Source organism: Palaemon carinicauda, chromosome 26 (genome assembly GCF_036898095.1).
Source record: "Palaemon carinicauda isolate YSFRI2023 chromosome 26, ASM3689809v2, whole genome shotgun sequence".
In the NCBI taxonomy this organism is placed as follows: Eukaryota; Metazoa; Arthropoda; class Malacostraca; order Decapoda; family Palaemonidae; genus Palaemon; species Palaemon carinicauda.
Window position 1 is genome coordinate 38,324,962 of NC_090750.1, and position 26,485 is coordinate 38,351,446.

General features: G+C 41.2%; 1 protein-coding gene across 2 annotated transcripts in view; it reads right to left on the minus strand.

The window, feature by feature from the left end:
* The window catches only part of mute (muscle wasted), a 421,459-nt gene that overhangs the window by 355,535 nt on the left and 39,439 nt on the right, over positions 1-26,485 (minus strand). Inside the window, exons 3-5 of one of the 2 annotated variants that reach the window (XM_068349571.1) lie at positions 26,100-26,263; positions 12,885-13,062; positions 3,267-3,396 (exon numbers count right to left, since the gene is read on the minus strand). In XM_068349571.1, coding sequence (XP_068205672.1) covers positions 3,267-3,396; positions 12,885-13,062; positions 26,100-26,263 — 472 coding nt within the window. Of the gene's footprint in view, positions 1-3,266; positions 3,397-12,884; positions 13,066-26,099; positions 26,264-26,485 lie in introns of both variants that reach the window. The other variant, XM_068349570.1, reaches the window with a different exon arrangement.

The following is a 26,485-nucleotide window of genomic DNA, read 5'->3' on the forward strand; positions in this document are numbered from 1 at the left end:
GTTTGGAAGGTGCAAGAGGAGGTGACTGTCTCGCCTTACTACCACATCTGGGATCAAACAGGCCCTCAGTCCTGAGAGGATTCCAGTGGGATGGTAGAAATGGCCGGGGAAAGAACTGTCGGTCGATCCTGAGACCGCCTGCTTCACTGCCTGGGCACAAGTCCAAAAACCAAGGGACGTCTCTTGAGAATGGCATCGTTCCTGATTGAGACCACTGTGCCTGCTTGCTTGGCTTAGGTGGAGTGCCATGGAAAGGAAGAAGTCAAGAGAATGTCAGCTAGCGCCCTTTCTTGTGCTCGTCTTCCCTATGGAAGTGAGCGCCGTCAACCCGTCCTTCCGAACGATCAGCCTGTGTAGGGAAAGCTACCTTCTTTTGAGAGGAGACTTGCTGTTCCTTTCACAAAGCAGACCAACTATAAGAAGAGCATTGGTGAGGCAAAAGCTGATAAGGAGCGCTTAAGCGTACCCTCCTTCTCAACTCGCGCAGGTAAGCTGTAGTCTACCTGTGTATGCTCGTCTACCTGTGTATGCTCATCTACTGCACTGCACACTCAAAAGGTAGAACTCGCCTTTGCTCTGATTAAAGACTCGCTAACAAAAAGAATACGCATAGCAGAGGTAGAGCGTTCGCATTCTCCAGGCAGAAGAGCTTGCCCTCTCACCTAGCTAAGTGATAGGGTAATGGGACACTGCACATAAACTCGTCCGCTAGAATTTAGCGAGAGCATTCACTTGTTAGCATGTTTAGGAGAAACTCTCCTACTCACCTTATCCCAACAGGAGAAAAAAGAGCTGTCTTCCTTTACCCACAGGGAGAGAAAGAACAGGCAGTTGCTGAATGTTTGTGCACAGATAGCGAAGCAGGTTCTTCCTTGCGAGAAGAAGAAACCAAAGGCGCAAGCTTGCAAAACCTTGGCATTGCCCAGAGACAAGACAATGAGGAAGAGGGATCGCAAGCAATCGTCTCCCACCATCATCGTCCAGAACCGAAAAGCTGTGCTCTGATAGACTAGAGCACGGCATGTTGTAATGATCAACTTTTGCCCCTGACAGTAAATCTCCTTGTGGGCGAGGAGCTTGCTGAACAGAAGTTGGTGAAGAGGATTTTTCCCCTATTAGGGATGATCGCAATACCTGGTGAAGAACAGAGAGCTCACTTCATCTCGCTTCCGGTTGAGCGAACTAAGCCAAAAGATCAACTCCATGAACCACCCTTGGAACATAGTCGAAGATAGTCCCTGGGTTCCCCAGAAAGGGATCCCCTGGCAAGTCACTCGTCAGCTACTGCTCACGCCTGCCTGTCGAAGCAGAGCAAACTTCAGGGCCAGAAGAAGCTGAGGTGCAGGCAGGCGATTGCGCACGAGATTCTTTCGGTCTGCGACCTACGGAGTTTTGAGAGGGAAGATCGGAATCCACCCTTGGGGAGGATGTTTGCTTCCATTGCGCTCACAACCACCAAACCTCCTGCAACCTTTTGTTGCATGTGGAACCCATGAGTCCCAAGGAAGGCCACTGAATACAAACTGCTTCATCAGAGAGAGTTTTCGGTGCTGAGGCAGCCGGCGCTACTTCTCTAGGGGAAGCAACAAAGCCCACCAACATGCAAGGTTGTCCTGGAGTCACACAGACACCACTCTTACTCGTCCAATTCCCAGAGAAGTCAAACAAGCAGAGTCATCGTGGAGAGGTCGAGTCGACGGAGATCGAGGGCGAGGTTTCGTCCCCTTCAAGGCTGACTTTGAAGGTGAACAATTCCTCTAAGCCACCTTCTTCCGTCGCCTACTAAACCTCATCTACTGGGAGGGCAACCACTCCCAATACAATTGACATCGAAAGTCCTGCACGCAAGAGTGACCCCTACATGCAGGTTAGAGACCGTAAGGATCCGTCTCCTCAGCGAACATGAATATGCCATACCGGCACCCTTCAAGGGACAAGCCCACATACCTAAGGATCCCATGGGCAGTCACACCTGAAAAGGAAAAGATAAAGGAATTTTTTTTTTTTTTTTCATTTAGGCAAGTTCAATAATTATAAATATTTATTTTGGGTTTTAGCTAAGGAGTAAGACAACGTCTACTCCGAAATAAAAAGTGACGGTTGTTTACTAGTGCTGGTGTGAGCAGGGTGGTGGGTTACCCCTGCTAACTAGCAGAGGGTAGTTACATCTCGCCTAGTGCTGATATAATACTGCTATGTAGAGCGTAAGGTTTGTACAGTATATAGTGCCAGAACAGGTAATAATTCAAAAACTTGATGATTAATATCATCATCATTAAGATCAAGTTGGAAAAACAGAAGAATGCTATACAAATGGCCCAAAAGTCTATTCACCAGGAAAATGAAATGAGACTACTTCTGGTACCATAGATTAGGAAACCATTCATTGTACTGTAGTCTAGACACATCTCATAAAACTGATTAAACGATATAAGAAATGTTGAATAATCATTTTCTTTTTCAATGCTATATTATCCTGTCTGTGGGATTGTTTATGTGAAAGGATAAGTAATGATTTAGCCATATTTGACTGGCAATGATTTGAATAATAGTTGAAAATGTTTATACCTCCTTTTACGAAATATTTATTTTTACAAATAGTATCAAATAAATGCAAGGATAAAGAAATAATTTCTATTTAGAAAATTATCTAGGATGCCATACTACTTAAACCAAGTCAGTTTTCATGGCAACTAAGATTATTAAATCCTTAAGTAAATTGTACAATGGGAAACTAATATTATGTCTACAGCATGCCATTGGCATTTGGTTTGATTTCTCTTCTTGGTAATTAAGTTGTTAGAGATAGATATTTTGAAAACTACAGATAAATGGGTAGAATATGGTAAAGTAATAGGTTTTTATTTTCAAAATAATTCTTGTTTATAAGAATGGTGCAATAAATTGAATATCTTTAATATCACTAGATTCTTGGTTCTTTCCTGTTTTTTTCCTTTAAAAGAGCTGCCTATCACACTAATGCATGCATTAATGTTACAAATGAATAAAAATTCTTCATACTGTAATTTTGGTAAATTAAACCTTGATAACATTGCCCATGTGGCACATGCAATTATGCTTCAAAACTACAGACTATACCTCTAAAGGTAACATAATAAAAATATTTTATACATCATAGTTGTAATCTAACATCAAATAAAAACTTTATCAGATTACAAAAGACAAAACTCGATACAGTAAATATCTAGGTAAGGAAAATACATCTGGTTACACTGTGAACAAATTTTCTGAGAAAACATTCTTACCTTGATAATATTTTTTACATGAATAGCTGTGAGATGAGTCCTCTCTGCTTTCTCTTCTAATGCTTCATCAATACCAGACTGTATCAGCTCAATCACCTCCTGAGGAACACCCTCTGGATCTAAGGATTGTCTGAAAAAAAAAAAAATTATCTAATGAATAAGAGCAACCCTTCACAACAATTATGTAAATCACAGTGTCATCCTCAAGTTCCCTCAACACAAAAAACAAAGGGAATCATGATCTCTCAGAAATAATTCATATGCACATTTCAGGCAATAATTGCTGATTAAAATATGGGAAGATATCTTAATAACTGAAAACAAAGGGGATCTGACACAACCCAGGAATCTTATCTCTTACCACTGGAAGGTTCCATTTCTTTATTAAGAACATAATTCTTTGAAGCAAAAGAAAATGGGAAATATGATATTTTAATTATAAAATAAATTTTTGAATATACTTACCCGGTGAATATATAATAGCTGCAACTCTGTTGCTCGACAGACAAAAAACAGTAAAAACTCGCCAGCCATCGCTATACAGGTTGCGGGTGTGCCCACCAGCGTCAACTGTCGGCCAGATACCACTCTCGATGTAAACAAAGACTCAATTTCTTCTCATCCCACTGCGTCTCTATTGGGGAGGAGGGGAGGGTCGTTTAATCTATATATTCACCGGGTAAGTATATTCAAAAATTTATTTTATAATTAAAATATCATTTTTAAATATTTAACTTAGCTGGTGAATATATAATAGCTGATTCACACCCAAGGAGGTGGGTAGAGACCAGAGTTAAATATGTTTACATCGTATAAGCTAAGAGTTTTTTTATTTCATTTTGGCAGTTATCAATATAACAAAACCAAAATAAATAGGTACCTGGTAAGGAAGTCGACTTAGACGATTACTCTGCCTTGTAAGTACGTCTTCCTTACGGAGCCCAGCGATCCTCTTAGGATGCTGACAGACCCCTAGGAGCTGAAGTATCAAGGGCTGCAACCCATACAACAGGACCTCATCAAACCCCTAATCTGGGCGCTCTCAAGAAATGACTTTGACCACCCGCCAAATCAACCAGGATGCGAAAGGCTTCTTAGCCTTCCGGACAACCCATAAAAACATTAAAACATTTCAAGAGACAGATTAAAAGGATATGGAATTAGGGAATTGTAGTGGTTGAGCCCTCACCCACTACTGCACTCGCTGCTACGAATGGTCCCAGTGTGTAGCAGTTCTCGTAAAGAGACTGGACATCTTTTAAGTAAAATGACGCGAACACTGACTTGCTTCTCCAATAGGTTGCGTTCATGATACTTTGCAGAGATTTATTTTGCTTAAAGGCCACGGAAGTTGCTACAGCTCTAACCTCGTGCGTCTTAACCTTAAGCAAAGATCGGTCTTCCTCACTCAAGTGTGAATGAGCTTCTCGTATTAACAATCTGATAAAACATGACAAAGCATTCTTTGACATAGGCAAGGATGGTTTCTTAACCGAACACCATTACGCTTCAGATTGGCCTCGTAAAGGTTTAGTACGAGCTAAGTAGAACTTAAGAGCTCTAACAGGGCATAAGACTCTTTCTAGTTCATTGCCTACGGTCTCCGATAAGCTGGGAATATCGAAAGATTTAGGCAAAGGACGAGAAGGTAGCTCATTTTTGGCTAGAAAACCAAGTTGCAGAGAACAAGTAGCTTTTTCTGACGAAAATCCGATGTTCTTGCTGAAGGCATGAATCTCACTGACTCTTTTAGCCGAGGCTAAGCATACCAGGAAAAGAGTCTTAAGAGTGAAATCTTTCAGGGAGGCTGACTGTAAAGGCTCAAACCTGTCTGACATGAGGAATCTTAGGACCACGTCTAAATTCCAACCAGGAGTAGCCAAACGACGCTCCTTAGTGGTCTCGAAAGACTTAAGGAGGTCTTGCAGATCTTTATTGTTGGAAAGATCTAAGCCTCTATGCCGGAAGACCGATGCCAACATGCTTCTATAGCCCTTGATAGTGGGAGCTGAAAGGGATCGTCCTTTTCTCAGGTATAAGAGAAAATCAGCTATTTGGGCTACAGAGGTACTGGTCGAGGATACAGAAACTGACTTGCACCAGTCTCGGAAGACTTCCCACTTCGATTGGTAGACTCTAATGGTAGACGCTCTCCTTGCTCTTAGCAATCGCACTGGCTGCCTCCTTCGAAAAGCCTCTAGCTCTCGAGAGTCTTTCAATAGTCTGAAGGCAGTCAGACGAAGAGCGTGGAGGCTTTGGTGTACCTTCTTTACGTGTGGCTGACGTAGAAGGTCTACTCTTAGAGGAAGACTTCTGGGAACGTCTACTAACCATCGAAGTACCTCGGTGAACCATTCTCTCGCAGGCCAGAGGGGAGCAACTAACGTCAACCTTGTCCCTTAGTGAGAGGCGAACTTCTGCAGTACCTTGTTGACAATCTTGAATGGTGGGAATGCGTAAAGATCCAGATGTGACCAATCTAGGAGGAAGGCATCTATATGTATTGCTGCTGGGTCCGGGACTGGAGAGCAATAGATTGGAAGCCTCTTGGTCAGCGAGGTTGCAAAGAGATCTATGGTGGGTTGACCCCAAGTCGCCCAAAGTCTCTTGCACACATCCTTGTGGAGGGTCCATTCGGTTGGAATTACTTGACCTTTCCGACTGAGACAATCTGCTAGGACGTTCAAGTCGCCCTGGATGAACCTCGTTACTAGGGAGATGCCTCGATCTTTTGACCAGATGAGCAGGTCCCTTGCGATCTCGTACAACGTCAGTGAGTGGGTACCTCCCTGTTTGGAGATGTACGCCAAGGCCGTGGTGTTGTCCGAGTTTACTTCCACCACTTTGCCTCGAAGGAGATACTCGAAGCTTCTCAAGGCCAGATGAACCGCCAAAAGCTCCTTGCAGTTGATATGCATGCTCCTCTGACTCGAGTTCCACAGACCTGAGCATTCCCGACCGTCCAGCGTCGCGCCCCAGCCCAAGTCCGATGCTTCCGAGAAGAGAACGTGGTTGGGTATCTGAACTGCCAGGGGAAGACCCTCTCGTAGGCTGATATTGTCCTTCCACCAAGTCAGACAAGACTTTATCTTTTCGGAAATCGGGATCGAGACCGCCTCTAGCGTCTTGTCCTTTTTCCAGTGAAAAGCCAGATGGAATTGAAGAGGACGGAGGTGTAGTCTTCCTAATGATACAAATTGCTCCAGGGATGACAGCGTCCCTACCAGACTCATCCACAGCCTGACTGAGCAGCGTTCTTTCTTCAGCATCTTCTGGATGGAGAGCAGGGCTTGATCTATTCTGGGGGCCGACGGAAAAGCCCGAAAAACTTGACTGTGAATCTCCATCCCTAAATACAGAATAGTTTGGGATGGGACCAGCTGTGACTTTTCCAAATTGACTAGGAGTCCCAATTCCTTGGCCAGATCTAGAGTCCAATTGAGATCCTTCAGACAGCGATGACTGGAAGAGGCTCTGAGAAGCCAGTCGTCCAAGTACAGGGAGGCTCTGATCTCCGATAGCTCGAAACTGGTACCCCACATTCCTGTAAACAAACCTCAGAAACGGTTGGGAATCCGGGTGTATAGGAATGTGGAAGTATGCCTCCTGAAGGTCGAGAGAGACCATCCAGTCGCCTTCCATAAATGCTGTCAAGACAGCCTGGTAGACTTCATCGCGAAGTTTGTCTTGACAATGAACACATTGAGCGCACTTGCCTCTTACGTACTCCTGCAGTGAACATGGCTGCCAAATCATGGAGCTATCCCTGAGGGACTTGTCTCTGCAGAGAACGTGGCTGTCAGATCATTGGAGCCATCCCTGAAAGCCTTGTTTATGCATGACATAATTGTACAGCAAAACTTCAAAGGCTCGAAAACAGCTGTGAAGTTGACCTGTAAAATCTTGGAGCGTCTCCTGGCCAGGCGCCAGGAAGAGTCTACGAGATTTTAGAAGTCTATCTGGGCAGAGGCAGGAACTCCCAAGCCGAGAACTTCTCTCGTGTCATATCAGACTCTCGCTCTATAAGCCAGTTTAAAAGAAGGGAAAGCAAAGGCTGTATCCCCCAAACTCCTCCTGGTGATAAACCAGTCGCCTAGCAAACGTAAAGCTCTCCAGGAGAGCGAGAGAGCACTAGCTTATAAAACAACGGCTTCGAAGTAGCTAGGCCTAGTGTAAGCTCTGACGTTTAGGCGAACGAGGAGCAGCAGTTACAAAAAGATCCGGACAAAGATCCTTAAAAATCAGCATGATTTAATTAAAGTCCATAGAGGGCTAAGCAGCTTTAGGCTCCTCTCCGTCTGACAGAGTCCTCAAGGGAATATCAGTAGGAGGGAGAACAGCAACTTCCTCATCTAAAGGAACCTTGTCCGATAATAGCTGAGTCTCAAGCAAGGGAGAGACCTACCGTGGTGGCAATGCTTTACAAGCAGAGTCCACACGCACTGGTGCATTAGTAGCGGACCAGGACGCAACGTCATTTAACTGCTTGACAGTCTGTGAACTGTCAACAACAACAGGTGAGAGAGACCAGGACGCAACGTCATGTAACTGCTTGACAGTCTGTGAACTGTCAACAACAACAGGTGCGTGAGGACGCACAGCGTCCACTCGAGACTGCTTTGACCGCCTAGATTGAGCAGTCAAAACAACTCTAGAATGCGGAGGTTGACGCACAGCGTCAAAACAAGTCAACTCCGATTGTTAGCGAACGTCCTGAACGTCAACAGGAGCATCAGCAAGTGGCCTAACGTCCAAATGTGGCTGAAAATCCACACGAGACCGCATCGAGTGTGGTTCTAAACAACCTGACTGACGTGACTTAGCTACGCCAACGTCACCAGGACACACAAAGGAACGTTAGGTTGGCTGAAAGCCAGGATCTCGATGAGATAAACGGCTAGGCTCAACATACTAATCGGCAGAATAGTCTTCCATAAGGGAGGCAAGCTTATTCTGCATGTCTTGCCGTACAACCCATTTAGGATCAACGGAAATGGTTGCGGTAAGAGACGAGGGTAACGTCTGTGATCGCAAAACCTTGCCAACAAAAAGACTCTCGGAGTCTTGTGTTACGCTTTTGTTAGGCGGCGAGCAGTTTTCCGATGACTGCATAGGGTCAGAGCTGTCCTAATGGCTACAACCAGGACGCTGGACCTGTCCTGAAAGGACTGACTTTCGCTTAAGGGCCTCGAAACCTTGTTTCAGGTTTCTTATGCGAAAAGCCTTCGGATGACGAGGAGAAAATTGTCTCTCTCGCCTTATGGTAGGGGAGATCTTGGTAAGATACACCCGATACCATAGAGGGAACGTCTGTTCGCTGATCAAGGCCTCTCGAACCCATAAGTCGTACGACATTACTTCTCCCCTGGGCTTGGGAGCTTGCAAGAGGTCCCGGACTAGGTGAACGACAGGCACGAACAGACGAACCCTCGGTTACGCAACACTGTAACACTTTGCGCAATATCACTTTATCACTTCGATTTTCTGTTTGCACTTATTTCACTGAAATCGAAACTTTTACTGATTTCTACCTGAAGCACGCAATTCTACCCTCATCAAAAGGTAGTAAATGCGAAATCAGTCGTGTAATGCAAGCACATTAATACCAGCAAAACACAGTAAACATCTTTTAAGATAAAAAATTCAGTGGCTGGGGAAGAGACTAAACACTAGTTCATTCAAAACTACGTTTTCAATCTCTCACCGTACATTGCCTGGGGACGAGAATAAAACTAAAAACGTTTTATCCTTTATCCCCGTACAGAGACTAGGGACGAGAGTAACTCGAGAACAACGTTACCCGCTTGACGGAACGTTTTCTCTCCTCTCTCTCCCTCCGTCTCTATCTCTCTCTCTCTCTTGATTTCGCACCTAAGAGAAGAGCCCAATTACGTTACGTCAAAAAAACATGCTATTTGACCAAAGGAAAAAACTGAAAGGTTTTTCAATTAAAAAGTTCCTTTAAAATAGAATTTAAAACATTTAAGCTTTGAAAGAAGAATGAACAAAACGTCAGAATCGATTTACTCTTTCTGCAAAGTGAAACCGTGATACTCTCTCTCTCTATCGTAACGATAGAGCGCAAACTGCGTAGCATAAATAAACTAAACGTTAGTTCATCTTTGAAAACAGTACGAAGACTATTCAAAGAAAATCTTTCATAAAATATTTATTAAAAATATTCATTTAAAAAGTTTTAAATCATTAGCTCTTTAAAAGCTATTACGATTGAAAAGGGCTCAACGTTGTTTAACTTCGGTTTCCAAGTTAGGACCGCCTACTCTCAGGAAAGGTCGCATATAAACAAATCATTAAAATTTATTTTTATGTTTATTATAAATGGAAAGTTAATCGAAGAGGCCTAATAAAGGCGGTGAGATATAAAATATATAGAGGAAAATCTATAATTAATTTATAACGTGATAAGATAATTGCTAAAAGCCTAAACACACTTCCGTCTAAGGGAAGGGTCGGCCATTTAAAAGTCAAAGAAAGTCCATACTCTCTTTGTCATCAAAAATTAAATCTATCCAAAAACGAGTTCAAGATTTAAGATGAAGATAAAACACCTGCACTGCGAAAGCTCAAACCAAAATGAAGTACTTCACCAAATATGTTGAGAAAACTCCAGGTTCTACAGCGAGTAAAAGTACGTCTTGTCGACACGTCGACAGAGAAAAAATTGAGTCTTTGTTTACATTGAGAGTGGTATCTGGCCGACAGTTGGCGCTGGTGGGCACACCCGCAACCTGTATAGCGATCGATGGCGAGTTTTTACTGTTTTTTGTCTGTCGAGCAACAGAGTTGCAGCTATTATATATTCACCGGCTAAGTTAAATATTTAAAAATTAAAAATTTTAAAAGTAAATGTCAATTATATTGGGTTACTGGGGATGAAGCAATGTGGACATCAGGGGAGATCCATAGAAATAATACAATACGTAATGACACCGTGGTGAAATTTCTGGGTATTTTCAATGTGCTCTTATGACTATTTCTTTTAATTTAATTTTCAAGCCTATTACTGTACAACAGGGTACACACATTGCTTCAGAATGATTATCTATCTATCTACCATGGAACTTGCCCCAATTTTGGAGGGGTAGACGATATAAAAAAAGAACAAAAGGGGACTTTTCTTCTCATCATTCCTCTCAGCCTGACAACAAATTCAGCCGAGTTTGGTTGGTACTGTTAGGGTGCCACAGCCCACCATTCCCCGTTATTCACCGCAAATGAAGTTTCATATGCTGAATCCCATTGTGTCGCTACCTCAGTGGTCACCAAGGGGACCAGAGGAAGACACAAGACCCATCGGAACTGCGTCACAATTACTTGTTATTCATTCCTATTTCTAGCATGGTCTTTTGCCTTTTTCACATCTACCCTCCTATCATGCAATGCTTTCTTCACTTCATTCATCCATCCATGCAAACCTAGGCTTTCCTCTTGTCCTTCACCCATCAACTCTTGTATTCATCATCTTCTTCAACAAACAGCCATTCTCTATTCTCTCTACATCGCCAAACCACCTCAACGCATTCACATTCACTCTAGCTGCTAACTCATTTGTTACACCTGTTCTCACCCTCACAATATTGTTCCTAACCCTATCTACTCAAAATACACCAACCATACTCCTCAAACACTTCATCTCGAACAAATTCAATTTCTGTCTCTCCGTCACTTTCATTCCCCATAACTCCGATCCATACATCACAGTTGGTACTATTACTTTCTCATACAAAACTCTCTTTACATTCATTCCTAACCCTCTATTCTTTACTACTCCCATCACTGGCCCCCAACACTTTACATCCTTCATTCACTCTCTAACATATATCTGCTTCCACTCCACCATTTACAACAACAGACCCTAAGCACTTAAACTAATCTACTTCCTCAAGTAACTCTCCATTCAACATGACATTCACACTAGCACCACCCTCCCTTCTCATGAATCTCATAACCTTACTCTTACCCGCATTAACTCTCAACTTCCTTCTCTCTCACACTCTTCCAAACTCTGTCAATAATCGACCCAACTTCTTCTTCTAGCCTGCAACCAATACAGTATCATCTGCAAACAACTAATTAACCTCCCAAGACTGAAGAGTAGGAGGTTAGTATGTCATGTCAGCAACCAACTACCGTATTTCCCGTGTCATAAGACGCACCTTTTTTCACGAAAAGTGCCCTCCAAAATCACCCTGCATCTTAACACTTAAGAAAAAGTTGTATAAGGGAGTTTGACACCCTTCAAACACCCAACTATTGACATACAAGCACCCAAACTCACGGGAGATAGAATATAATCCTACAATTATCATTAATATGTAATAAATATAAATTCATTTATTTCTATATTGTACATCCTTCAATGAAGTACAGTAGCAATTGTTTTTTTTTTTTTTTTTTTTTTTTTTTTTTTTTTTTTTTTTTTTTTTTTTTTTTTTTTAATCAGCTGAAGACTTACTAACCCTCTTCTACATGAAAACATGCCAACTAATAGTCTCATAGCAAACGACGCTATGACAGAGTTGTTTATGATGTATATATCTATAGTCTCATATTTTGTTGACATTTTGTAATAAAGCAATATATTGATAATGACTTTGTTGCCTAAGTTACGAAATAATACAAACAGACAGTTGGAAAAAAATTCTATTAGCTGAGTGCAGTATTACCAAGTTAGTAGAAAAGTAATTAGACCTAGAAACACATAAACAGTAACAAAATTATTCCACCTAAAAGAATGTCTAGATTTCTTTAATCAATAATTACATTTTGTGTGAAAATTTATAGGCTGTACGAGGAATTTTGGAATTAGTACTAGAATTTAAAATCTTTAACAAAATTTTATGCATCTTTGGCAACACTGCTTTGATGTAAACAACACTTGAAACACCAAACACTCTGACTAAACGTATAGTTGTGGTGGAAACTATGACAACTTTAGAGGTTTCTTGTATGAATATGTAATAAAATTGGGATAATCGGCCTATAGCTAATTAATATTAACTTAAACATTTCATAATTCACCCAAAATAAGAAAAGTTACGGTGCAAGACAGTAATCACGCTGGAATCTCTGACTAGGGATTTGTACTAAGTTTTTAAAATCCTAATTTTTTTTTTTCTAGAACTGCCTTACCACTTGTAGCGTCTTATGACACGGGATATACAGTAATTAGTGGTCATCATCAGCCAGATGGTATGGTGGTTCCCAGAGGGGGAGATACTTTGCAAGGAGAAAGCACAGATTTATTCTTATTTTGGGGTAGGTGTAGACAGATCTGAGAAAAAATAGTGTACTATGAACATCAGGGATGTGACTTACCAGTGATAAGACCATCAGCTGGGTTTAGTCTAAATCTGAAGGGGTTAGGTGTGATCTCTATATGTGCCATTTGAATCTCTTCAGAGCAAATTCTCTATCTATATACATGACTAACCTTTCCTTTCTTCTAACTTTTAGTCATGTTTATAGAAGACTCTCCTCCCCAGGATCATCCATCAAATATTAAACATAAAATTCTTTACCAAATAATAACCCATTACTAAATGTATAAATGTAAGGGAAAAACATACATAGATGAAATTCATACTCTCAACTAACATTTTCCTCCTTTGCTTGCCCTGACATGACTTCCTCTTTTTTGGATTTTCTTCATCAGCAACAATTTGAAGACTTCCTTCGTCAGAATCTTCTGTGTACTCATCCTCTGATCTTGCTTGTAATGTAGATTCTGAAACTATACTTCCCACTTCATCTACCTTCTTGCTGCTCCACTGATCTTCTGGAAAAGTAGTAGTTTTGTGAAATCACATTGGGGGAGAGAGAGGAGCATCATGTATAAAATTTCTTAAAATATTCAAATTATCTTCATAATGAATATTACATAAGTACCAAATTGTTATAGGATATCATAGTTTTCACACAGTTTGTTTATAGCCATTAATACTAGTTATCACACACACACATATCTCTCTCTCTCTTGTGTGTGTTGTCTAGAAAACATAAAACACATGTTGCTTTAAAAATAGCTACAAGCTACCTAACTTTGAAGCAGACATAGATTTGTTTGTTTTAATAGAATAATGTTTTTGCTTATCACTCTTATTTCTTATAGTAAAAATTTCATTTTTATTTAAAATCTTCAAACATAGCATAAGATAAGAACAAGAAATATGCCCCACTATAATTTCCAGTCATCTACAATTTGTTAAGAATTTGTTTTAGTCATAATGAAAAAAAAAGTGATTGTTGTAATAGATTTATGACCTCAAAGGAACTGTGGGGGAGAAAGTAATTTCCTGTTTAATCTAGTGCATCAAAGTAATTTATCAAAATTTGAGATAGCTATTATTGAATAAATTTCATATCCTCATATGATAGTAATTCTAGAAAGATTTCTTTTATTAAAGATTTGCATTTTTTTATAACAAATAAGGAACCTCTCTCCGAGTCGTCAATGGTAATAATGTCAAGGTTAGGTCGCTCCGTTTTAACAGTAGCAGAGCTCTTTAACTCTTCCTCAAACGTCCTTCCTTTCCCTTGGGTCATTCCTATTGTAACGGAGAAAGGAGGCAGAGAAGGAGTGGGAGGAATCCAGTTCGTTCCCGTAATAAGAACGTTCACCTCTAGCACCTGAGCGGGATATGGAAGAATTGAAGTCTCTCTCAGACCTCAATTTATGAGGCGGGAGAGAGTTCTCAGCACTCTGACATCTAGAATGCCTATGGCCAGAACCACGTCAACGTAGTTTGCCTCTAGCTCTTTCATCTATGTCAGATGGAGAGGTGATCCTTGGGAAGGGGAGAAAATTTCTGCGACCCTTATCCACATTCTGTACCTGGTAAGAATTATCAGAAGAAGAATGACATTCCATGTAACGTGCATTTCATACCGAGCGCTAGTGTGCGGTCTGTCCTGACGATTGTTAGGTTTATTATCAGTATAAGACATAGGATTCTTATTAGCATAGGGTAAGATTTCATCATGCTGCTTCCCAGGCAAAAATTTTCAAAACTCTAAAGGAACTCTGAAACTATGATGGGAAGTTCTACCACGCCCTCTAAAACACGTAGAGTCACATTAATTCTAGCATCACTATGACATGGAGGAATACTCTCACACGTCAAAAATGGCAGTGCATTTAGTGACGTCATGATGTTTAGGGGTGACAACTTGCTAAGACTTGTCAGCATGCTCAAGCTGCAGGGGGATAGCCTCATGCACAGACAAGGCGGCGTGTACAATGACGTCCTCACGTTTAGACACAGTGGAATGTTCAGACTTGTTAATCTGAACATTTGGCCTAGCTGTATTCTTAGCTGAAATCCTTGGTAAAACAGGATTTGTTACTCTTGATTTCACAGCATTATTAGGCTTAGGAGAGGCCTGATTTAAGCATGTAGGAATTGTCAAACCTTGTGGAGGATCCAGCTACCCTCATAATAAGATGACAAATCCATTCATTCGTCCCCCAACTTTTAAGAGGAGTTCTCTGCCAAGGACCCCTAGGCGTCCAGGCAGGCCTTGCTCGTTATTTCAAGCTGGAAACTGGTAATGAAGGCCTTTCAATAAGGCTGCCTCAATACTGGAGAAAATGACAGGCTCTACTCTAAGGTTCCACCAGGAACAAGAAGATTTTTTCACTATTCTGATGTTAGACACTTCAAAAGGGGAAAATATCTGATTTGCATAATCTGACATATAAAAATCTCCACTCAATGCACTCAAAGGGGGGAGGGAGATCTAGTCATTAGATTAATTATGGACAGATGCATCTAAAGGATCTTACACTATTCTGATGTTAGACACTTCAAAAGGGGAAAATATCTGATTTGCATAATCTGACATATAAAAATCTCCACTCAATGCACTCAAAGGGGGGAGGGAGATCTAGTCATTAGATTAATTATGGACAGATGCATCTAAAGGATCCAGTTCAGAGAGCACAGCAGCTGTAGCTGGGGATCCACAATAAGAATAGGTTCAATCTCGTAATGCGCATTATTAACACTGGGTGATAAGATGAAAAAATTACAGCTGTCGTCCTCCGAGACTGAAGCCTGAGAGGCCTCCTGACATGAAGGACTTGGAGGGGAGATAATGTTTGTCGCCAAACCCAACCTACGCTTCTCATCGTTAACAGAAGGTGAAGGAGGGGAACAATCTTTCTTAGATCATTTCTTACGGCGAGAACGATATGTAAGGCTGAATTCTGAGGCGTCCATGAGAGATGATATGATCCCCAAAGAAACGAACATCTTGGACCACAGTAAGGCTCAAACTCTACTGGTGAAGGAGCACAAGACAGCCGAGTTTACTAACACTCCACTTTCTGCTTTTGGCAGGAAGCAGGCAACCTTTGTAGCTCCAAAGGATACGTCTTTACTTTTGCCTCAGAGTTCAGAGGCTGTTAAAAAGCCAGTAATGGAAGGTAAGCCTCTGCCAGTCCTAGAGGAATGTAAATCTGTTTCGCTGACCCTCCTTTAAGACTCCGATAGTTGGGAAGATGTCCAACACACCGTTACACTTGGAAAACTGGATAGATATTGGAGGCAAGCAGTTTAATGAGAAACTGCCCTGAATTTCAGAATACCTACTAAAGGCGGAATTGGAGGCCAAAGAAAGACTGGCTGCCTCTTTGTCACACCAGTCTTATCTTGAGATGCTGATTGGAAAGTACTCGAAGTCTGACCTCTTCCCAGCTCTGGTGAAAACCTATCTGGTTACCTTCCATAAGTATTGATGTTTCTTTAAATTTGTATGTCTTTTTTAAAATTTTTCGACAGCAAATTTACTTTTGAAAAACACATAGGTCTGTGTCTTCTTCAATTGCACAAAAAATTGGCTTATTGAGAAAGTCTTTTAAGATTTTAAGTGGCCAATCTATTCTGAAGAAGTGTTTTAATTCTTTCATTCTACCTTGTTTTGAGTATTGTTCTCCTGTCTGGTCTTCAGCTGCTGATTCTCATCTTAATTTGTTGGACAGAAACTTACGGTCTATTAAATTTCTTATTCCTGATCTAGATTTTAATCTCTGGCACTGTCGTTAAATTAGTTCATTATGCATGTTGCATAAGATTTTTCATAACTCTGACCATCCTTTACATTCAGATCTCCCTGGACAATTCTATCCTGTTCGTAATACTAGGCAGGCAGTTAATTCTAATAGCCAGGCCTTCTCCATCATAAAGCTCAATGCTACACAGTATTCTAGAAGTTTTATTCCAGCTGTTACCAAGTTGTGGAATGATCTTCCTAATCAGGTAGTTGAATCAGTAGAACTTCAAAAGTTCAAATTTGGAGCAAATTATTTTATGTTGACCAGGCTGACTTAAGTCTTTTTATAGTTTATATATGACATATGTTTTTGACATTGTTAATACTTTATATATGACATATCTATTTTGACATTGTTACTGTTTTTAGAATAATTTATAGTTAATTTGTTCTCATCATTTATTTATTTCCTTATTTCCTTTCCTCACTGGGCTATTTTTCCCTATTGGAGCCCTTGAGCTTAAAGCATCATGCTTCTCCAACTAAGGTTGTAGCTTGGCTAGTAGTAATAATAATAATAATAATAATAATAATAATAATAATAATAATAATAATAATAATTATTATTATTATCTGCACGCATTCTTTTTAGCCAGGAGCACCTACAAAGAGCACACTCTAGCTGTGGCAACTATTAGCCATGAGCCTAAAAAGTTGATCGACTCGAACATCTGGAGGAAAAATCTCTTTCCCCGAAAGGTGGTTAAAGAAGTCATGGACAGGGCAGCTCAAGAGAAGAAGAGCCTTATGCAGAAATGGGGTAGGTCATCTAATTGGAAATTCACCCCCCAGAGAAGGACCTCAACTAAAGGAAAGAAGCTTAGGAGACCTTTTAAGGACAAGAAAACCTTTCCTGCCATGACAGCCACAGTTGCCACTATTCCCCAGACGGTGTACACGGTTCCCCAGTAGTAGGTGACAAAGGACCCGGCATTCAATCCCGTCTACCAACAGACCACTACAACGTTTCACCCTATCAGAACTCAAGGGAAAAACGTAAGTGGAAAGGGAAAGTCTGGAAGAGGTGGCAAATCTAGGAGCGAGGAAATAGAGGCAAGTCGCATAAAGAAGCAGGTCCTTCAAACAACAAAGAGGAGCTTCCGCTAGGGGGAAGACTAGATCACTTCAAGAATCAATGGAAATTCGATCCTTGGCCTCATAGCAGTCTCAAAAGGACTAGGCTGGAAATGGAGACAGAAACCACCAGAGTTTAAGAGGTTCTTCCAACCCCCAACCCTATTCTTGGAGGAATATGTGCAGGATCTTCACTGGAAGAAAGTTATCCATTGCACAAAATCCATGAACTTTCAAGGACAGCTATTCTACGTGCCAAAAAAAGATTCGAGCACTCTTCAAACTATTCTGGACTTGTCCCCCACTAAACAAATTCATTCTGAATGACAAGTTCCAGATGTTAACTATCTTGCAAATATGGACCCTACTACCCCAGGGGGCCTACACCGTCTCCATAGATCTTACCAACGCTTACTGGCATCTTCTGATAGGTCTGCACTTCTCCCCGTACCTAGGTTTCAGACTGGCAATAAATGCCTACGTATTCAAAGCTATGCCCTTCGGACTCAGCATAGCTCCAAGGATTTTCACAAAACTAGTCAAGACCATTGTTCAATAACTCAGGAACAAAGGTCTTCAATTGATGGTATATCGACGACTGGTTAGTTTGGGCTGCAACGAAGTCAGAATGTCTTCTAGCAGCTCTGGAAGTTATAAAATTTCTACAATACCTGGCCTTCCAAATCAACATAAAAAAAGCCCATGCTATCTCCAGCTCAAGAATTCCAGGGGCTAGACCTGCACTGGAACCTGAAGTCGTATATCCTTTCTCTACCTCAGGGAAAGAGGAAGCAAATAGCAAGTTCAGTCAGGTGTTTACTTCAGTCGAAGACAATCACCAGACGTCATCAGGAAAGAGTCTTGGGCTCGCTACAATTTGCAGTGGTGACAAATCCAATCTTAAAAGCAAGACTCAAGGATGCCAACAGAGTCTGGAGAAGAGAGGCATTAAATTATTGGAGAGATCCTTGCAACAAGACCCCGGCTTTGCTATGCAAAAAAGCTCAAGCTGTGGACCACTGACAAGAGCTTGTCGACACATGTCCATCTTCAGTTTCCTCCTCCGTCTATGACAATCCACACGGACGCCTCGGAGAAGGGTTGAGGGGGTCATATCTCCAACAAGAAGATACAGGGTCAGTGGTCAGTCGCATTTCAAAAATTCCGTATCAACATTCTGGAAGCCATGGCAGTGTTCCTTTCTCTGAGGAGACTGAACCCAAAGAAGAAATCACACATCAAATTAGTTCTCGACAGTAAAACTGCATCAACAAACAGGGTTCAAGATCTCCACAGATCAACCACATAATTTTGGCCATTCTCACTTTGTCAAAGCGGAGAAATTGGCATCTCTCAGCGGTTCACCTAAAAGGGGTTCGCAATGTGACAGCGGACGCCCTGTCAAGATTGAACCTCCTGGAAACAGAATAGTCTCTGGATGCAAAATCATTCTGTTTCATTCTGGAGCAAGTCCCAGAACTGCAAGTAGATCTCTTTGCACTGAGCTTCAACAAGAAGCTTCCCCGGTATGTAGCACCCAATTTAGATCTGGAAGCAGCAGGGATAGATGTGATGTCACTGGGTTGGAACCAGTAGACTCACATTCATCTTTTTCCACCGTTCAACTTTCTTCTGAAAGTCCTGAACAAACTACGGACCTTCAAGGGGACAGCAGCACTAGTGGCCCCAAATTGGCCTGAGAGCAATTGGTACCCTCTTCTTCTAGAACTCAAACCTCACCAGATCCCTCTGCCGACACCAATGCTGTCCCAGGATGTTCAATAAAAGACTGTCTTTGCTTCTTCCTGGATAGCAAAAAACCTTCAGCTCATGATTTTCTCTCCCTAGCTACTAAAAGAAAATTGGAGTTTCAAAGAAAAGGAATGATTTCATAGAAGAATACAGCTCTGCTACTACAAAAAGGCAATACTTTTCTTGGAAAAAGTGAGGGCAGTTCGTTAAAAAACATAAGCCCTCTTCGATTACAATGGACTTCCGTATATCATTCTTTATTTCACTACACGAACAGGGTTTGCCCTCTACAATTATTTCCTCATGTAAATCGGCCGTAACCAGACCTATCGCTTACGCTTTTGATATAGAACTCAACAGCGAACTGTTCAATAAGATCCCAAAGGCTTGTGCTAAATTGAAACCAAATGCTCCTCTCAAATCCATCTCATAGTCGTTGGACAAAGTCTTGCACTTAGCCTCTACAATAGATAACTACTCTGCTTCTTTGGGGGAGGGTAATTGAAAATCAATCTTTTCACTTGCTATGGCTTCTGGTGCTAGAGTCAGCGAGATTGTGGCACTACCACGGGATGATGGCCACATTGAATTCTCGGAATTGGTAGAAGTAAGCCTATACCAAGATCCTGCATTCCTGGCTAAAAATGAACCCCCCACAAAACATTGTGGGGACGATCGTTCCACTGAAGGAGGACCCTTCTCTGCGCCCCGTGGATTGCTTTAAAGCTTACCTGTCAAAGAGTGAGTCCTTTAAAGACGGACAACTTTTTAAACGGGAAACAACAGGATCTAACCTCATCTATTTTATCAGATGGGCTGACCCAGATAGTATGCCATTGGGTTATGTCCCTAGGAAAGTAGCCTTTTCCTTAAACTTTTTCCAATATATGTTCTTCGAAGGCTTACAAGCTCACACAGGATGGAAATCTCCAAGTGTTTTTTAAACATTACTTGTGACAATTGGAAGAGATTAAACACTTTGTGGTGGCAGCTGGTAGTGTGATTAAACCAGCTTCTTAGTACAGTATTGTGCATGGACTCTATGGACTGTATATTTGGGACTTTTACAGTCCACAAAATGCAGGTTGATAATATTCTAATTTGAAGTGTGTGATAAACTATATGTATAGTGAAGAGTCAAATGTGATATTCTTTTCTTTGTCAGAAGGAATAATTTTATTGTTATTCCATTAGATGTTTCTGGGGGTAAACATATCTTGTTTTCAGCACATAAAAATGTAAATATTGTTGCACCAATTCTTGTTATATTTATATGCTTTTGGAAATAATAAAAGATTTTAGTTCTTTTTGCATTCCATTTTTTGGGCTCGAGCCATGTCCTGATGGAAGTGTACCTGAGAATTTAGAGTTCTAACCCACTGTGCTCTTTGTCACTTCACTAATTATAGAAGAATGAAAATCCCTCTACGAATAGTGTCTTACGATCTTTGAGACAACAGCCCAAGGCTATGAATGGACTATGCAAGTTTTTGTAAACTGTATCGGAACCTAAAAGTTACATACACAGTTCCACTCTGAGAAAGTATCTTTGCTTGAAACCAATTTACCAAACAACAGTCAGTAAAAAGGGGGTTTAAAAACAGAGGTACTGTACACTACTTTTTATTTAGGTAAAGTAGGTCCATATAAGGGATTTTGACATTTGAAAAATCCATTTTTGGGTGAGATAACCATGTCGTCTGATGGACCTGCCCGTTACTTTTTATCCCCTCCCAATTCTCAATGTGAGGCCAAAGGGTCATACGATGGCTGCTGCTGGAATGGCGAACCAGCTAACATATTTACAGTAACACAATGGATTGGAGTTGTAACAGCTCTCCCACGTATTCAATCCTATCTCATATCCATTGGGACAAGGTCAACTCTATGCAGGAAAGGATAGCCTTGGTTATTTTAAACTCGTCCCTGTTACATACACAATATCTCTCAGGATATTCGCTCCACGGATCAGAGCCCTGTGATATCTCTACAGATAAAATTCTCTGGTATATAGCTCGCAGAAAATATCCCAAGCAGAAAGCTGCCTAAAGGAACTTCCATCAGGATGACAAGGCTATTTCAAACAAAAATAGATTTTTTTCCTATGTCAAAGTTCCTTGTATGAAGATAGTGAGAATGCACAACCAGCTAAAGTAAAAGGATTGTATAAAAGAATAAATGCTTTTAACTTTCTATAAATTCAAAGAAATTACAGGCCCGTTTTATTCGTGCTTAATCTGGATTCATACTTAAGGTAACGGATGATTCATGAGCGCTTCAGGAGTCATAACAGTCACTTCCCTAATTGTACTTTCATCTTTGCTTCCTTTCAAGACCCCATTAGCTTTGTTTTTCTTATCATTTTCAGTTCTCCCTCTCCATTCTACAAAGTTGATTTGTATTCAGCCTCTCTCACAGCATATCTATGTAGCCATTTTTCCAAGATACAATTTCTTTTCAACATTCTTTAATTCAAGTTTTTACCAATATCCTATACTCTTCCTAAATTCTTGCTCATATTAACCCCTAACATTTCATTGGGTAACAGCATTTTTCCTTTGACTTTTCCTACATTACTAATCATAACTACAATTTATCCAACAGCTTACTAACTTCAAGTCAATATTTAAATATTTATTAGTGATTTGCTTAGAAAAATAATGATATAGTAAACAAAGTTAGCTTTTAAATTTTCTATCTATCGGCTTTAATCTTCCATCTACCTGTTATAATAAATATGACAAATTTTTTAAGTAATATGTATTTTTCCTGACTATACTAACCTGATTCCTTTACTATAGGAGAATGATAACTGCAAAGCTGGAACATAGCAGTTCAACCTTTTAACAAGGCATAAACAATCCAGAAGGTAGTTACCTGTTGGCAGCGGGGAGACAATCAAGCCCCTGCTAGCTCACAGCTACTCACTTTAGTTGCAGCAAGGACTTACTCAGGGGTTGGTGTTGGCAGTTAAGTTTGAGTAAAGGAAATTACTTTAAAAGTTTGTCATTTGTTTCTATACAAATATAGGAGACTCATCCTTAGGTGAGAGGAAGTCCCATTTCCCATTAACTGGAACTTTAACTGGGAACTCAAGACTCTTGCATATAATGCTAAAGAGTCAGGTTCCTTACACCTTGTGAACCATAGGCCTGCATAAGGAGGAACACCAACGCATTACCTCAAAGAGGTGAGTTTTAGCTAGCACCCTATGTGTTGTAAACCTGGCATATGGAAACAACTTGCCCCAAGCCGATGTGAAGAAGCCAATTTATTAAATTAGAAGGCTTCGCTGAATAAATCACACTCTCCCTCATAAGAAGTGTAGGGAAAAGACTACCCTGTAATTATAAAACACATGGTAGCTGAAAGCAATCACGATCTTACATCCACTTCTGGTCAAGTCCAGCTGGTGAAGCTTCAAAAGCTGTACCCCTAGAGAGGGGAAGATTGAAAGAAATGAAAAAGACCAGTCATTCACAACTTTCACCCAAGACTTACTCGTTACCTTGGCCCTAAACCCGAAGTTACTTGTTCTGTAAGAGATGAGGTAGCTAAACCCCCTGCTGAGCAGCACCTTAAGGTCCCAAAGTAAAAGTCTTCATGGACCTTCAAGTCATATACTGCAGGTAATGGGCTGTAACGGTCGTCTGTCATTTCCAGACACCTGCCTCTAGAACCTGCGGCACAGAGTTGTGGATATAAGCCAGTGAAGTACTAATGCCTCTAACATCATGGGCTTTCACCCATAGCCCACTCTTAGATGGGGAAGAAAGGGACTGTGAGATAACTTCCTTTAACCAGAAGGAAAGGGTGTTTGCTTTATGCCATTTTCTTTTTATTCCTTCCTGTGCTGATAAAAAGATGGTGCATGTCAGGTCTGACAGACCAGGTACAGTACACTTAAAGTAGGCCCTAAATATCCTTACAGGAGAGAGTAACAGGTGGTCAGGATCCTCAGTCACCTCTGGAAAACTTACAACCTAAAAGGATGAAAATTGTGGATCGCTAGAAGACGGACTCTAGGTTTTACCCACAAACTCAGGGACAAAGCTGAGTGCAACCTCCCTCCTACCCCTAGAATGGGTGATGTTGAATGAAAGCTCATAAAGTTTCCTGACCTGCTTGGCTAAAGATATTACAAGCAGTAACAACATTTTCAAGGCTCACCATAATGGTTAATAGGGTGAACCCTTTAAGGAACACAAGAATTTGACAACATTCCAGGATGACGGACTCGCTTCAACTAGAGGTCAGGACTGCTCAAAGCTAATTATGAGCATAGAGAATTCTTCCAAAGCTGAAATGTCTACTCCCATAAGTCTAAAAACTTGGCTCAAAGCCAAGCAATAGCCTTTTACTGCTCAAAAAAGGGAGCAGAGTTTCTCCTCATGGAGATCAAACAAAAAGTTGGCAATTAGTGGAAGATGTTCCAGGAAGAGATACCCCTCCACGACACCAACCACAGAATATGGCACATTTGTCCACTTAGACTGCTGTCAAGGATTTGCGGAAGTACCCAGATATCTGCTACGCTGTCTCTTGAGAAAAGCCACACTCTGGGAAGAGATGATGGATAACCTCCATGTGTGAAGCTGTAGGGACTTCACTGCTCTATGGTGTAAATCTTAACTAGTTGGGAAAGATAGGAAGTTCTCCTGAAATCTCTGATAAACAGGGTAGCAGATCTGAATACCACTCCATGTGTGTCCATTTCAGGGCTATGAGAGATGTACATCTTCCAAGATGTTCTAACCTTTCCTAGAAGGCATAACAGGCAAAAAGCATAGGCATCAAGATCGTCCCATAGGTTCTGATATGTGTCCTCGATCTGGTACTGATGAGCAGTAGATTGGGAGCTTGTTGTTCAAAGCTGTTGCAAAAAGGTCTATTGATGGGGAACTCCACAAAGTCAGGATCTCTGTTGCTGTCCAAGGACATAGAATATTCTAGCGCCACAATCTCAGTCTTCCTACTCTGCTTGTGTGCTACAACATTCTTCTACAACGAGATGAACTGGGCTGAGAGGGCTATCGAGTTGGAATCTGCCCACTCAAGAGTCCTCACTGCTAACTGACATAGATGGAGGGACATTGTTCCTCCTTGTTTGACAATATAAGATACGACAGACGAATTATCGATTATCAATACCACTGAATGTCTTCTAAGAAGAGGGCAAAATTCTTGGATAATCAGCCAGGCTGCTTTCAGCTACAAAATATTGATGTAAACTCATTGGTCTTACTCCAACCATGTTACAGAAACCTTGTGATGACCTAGATTAGCTCTCCATCCTTCCTTAAATGCATCGATGAACAGATGAAACTCTGGAAGAGAAACTGAGAGCTACTTTCCACTTTGAAGAGTTGAGTCCTCCAGCAATCATTCGAGATGCTTCTTGGCACTCACTCAGACAGCTACCAAAGCTAAAGGATCGTCTAGATGTTGAGACCACAATGACTTCAGCTACCATTGAAGAAATCACAAGTGAAGTATGTCGCCAAGAACTAACTGTTCTAGAGACTTCAGATGGCCAAGGAGTCTCTGCCAAAGATGAGCTGCCAGATGCAACTGACACCAGAATGGGAGAGCTACCTCTTCCGGGCATAATATCATGTCCTGTTATGGAAAGACTCTTCCTTGGATGGTATCCATCTCCGTCCCTAAGTAAACCACCAGGCTTCTCTCAATTTATCAAGATCCCCAGACCTTAAAAGATGTAGAGAAGTCTGTCTTAAAGGACCATCAGGTTTTACCTTGATTCTGTAAGAATCAACCCGTCATCCAGGTACTAAAGCAACCGGATTCCATTGGAATGGGCCCATGGAGATACCAGCCCGAACACCCTCGTGAACACCTGTAGTGCTGTCGACAGTCCAGAGCAGAAGACCTTGAACTGAAAAACCTTCCTGTCAACTACTACTCAAAGGTACAGCATTTCTAGGACGAAGGGTGATCCGATATCTAATAATAAGCATTCTTGACGTCCATCATTATCAAGAAGTTCCCTGGATAACTATAGCTGCTGTTTCCATTCTGAATGTCATCTGATGGATGAACACATTCAGAGCAGAAAGATCGATGACCAGTCTCCATGCCTTTTTCACAAGAAAGAGTCAACTGAAGAAGCCAGGCAACTCATCCTCAACCTCCTGCAGTGCCTCCTTCTCCAATACATTTCCTACTTCTTGTTGAAGGGCAAGACATGCTGCTTACCCCCGGCCATAGGATTGTGTCAATATCAGAGGAGGAATCAGAGGAGAGGGAGAGTTGGTGAACGGAAGGAGGTATCCGTAGCGTAGGACCTGGATAAACAAGTCCTCTACTAATGGAACCACCACCTCCTCCAATTCCTTTGTAGGCATCCCTTCACCAGAGGTAATGAGGGGAGAATGCCCATCATAAAGCATGCGCTTTCTTCTGCCCTTACCCCTACCCAGCTGTCCCTGGAACTGAGGAGAAGGGGGTACTTGAGAGTGCTTCCTGAAGATGGGCTGTGGTAAAATACCACTTTTCTTCTTGGAGTGGAGAGACTGACCAGATGACGGAGGAGGAGGAGGAGGAGGAGGAGGAGGAGGAGGAGGAGGAGGAGGAGGAGGAGGAGGAGACAGAGGGAGAGGTGGAAGGGGAGGGGGAGGTGGAAGGGGAGGAGGAGAAGGATTTACACCTCATCAAAATTTTAACTGCCATGTTCCAGCTTTGCTGTTATCAGTCTCCTAAAGTAAAGGATGATGGTTTGCATTTGTGTTGGAACAAACAAAATACAGTTAGCTAACAAATGCTTTTCCTTTCTTACTATTTCCAGACTCTTATGATCAATTTTGCAGCAGGATTTTTATCAATTAAAAACCTTTCTAAATCAGAAGCTTCATAATTTTCCAACTCATTCACTTTAAAATCCAATCCCCATTAAAAAATTATAGAAAAACTTACCACATTCATCCTTGAATTTCTTCACAAGATTGAGCTTCTTACTTTTGTCAACAGGTGTACTTGATCTGCAAGCTTCACTCCCTCTGATTTCTAGCTTTCTCAGCTTCTTAGGGGTCTTGTAACTCTGAGAAGATTGTGTCTTGGAAAAAGATGGTTTCTCACAACTAGAAGATGTATAAAATTGATACGATTAACTCATTTTACTATGTTATACATGTTCTTAAAGTATTAAGTTGATTACAAAATATTACAAATTTTATATAATTTGTATTTTTCCTAGCTATACAAACCTAAGTCATTTAATGGGTTACTTCTGGTTTTGTTTTCTACAGCCAGACAACCAAACAAGATATTGATATATTGCGTCATGCTATGCTGCTGGGTAG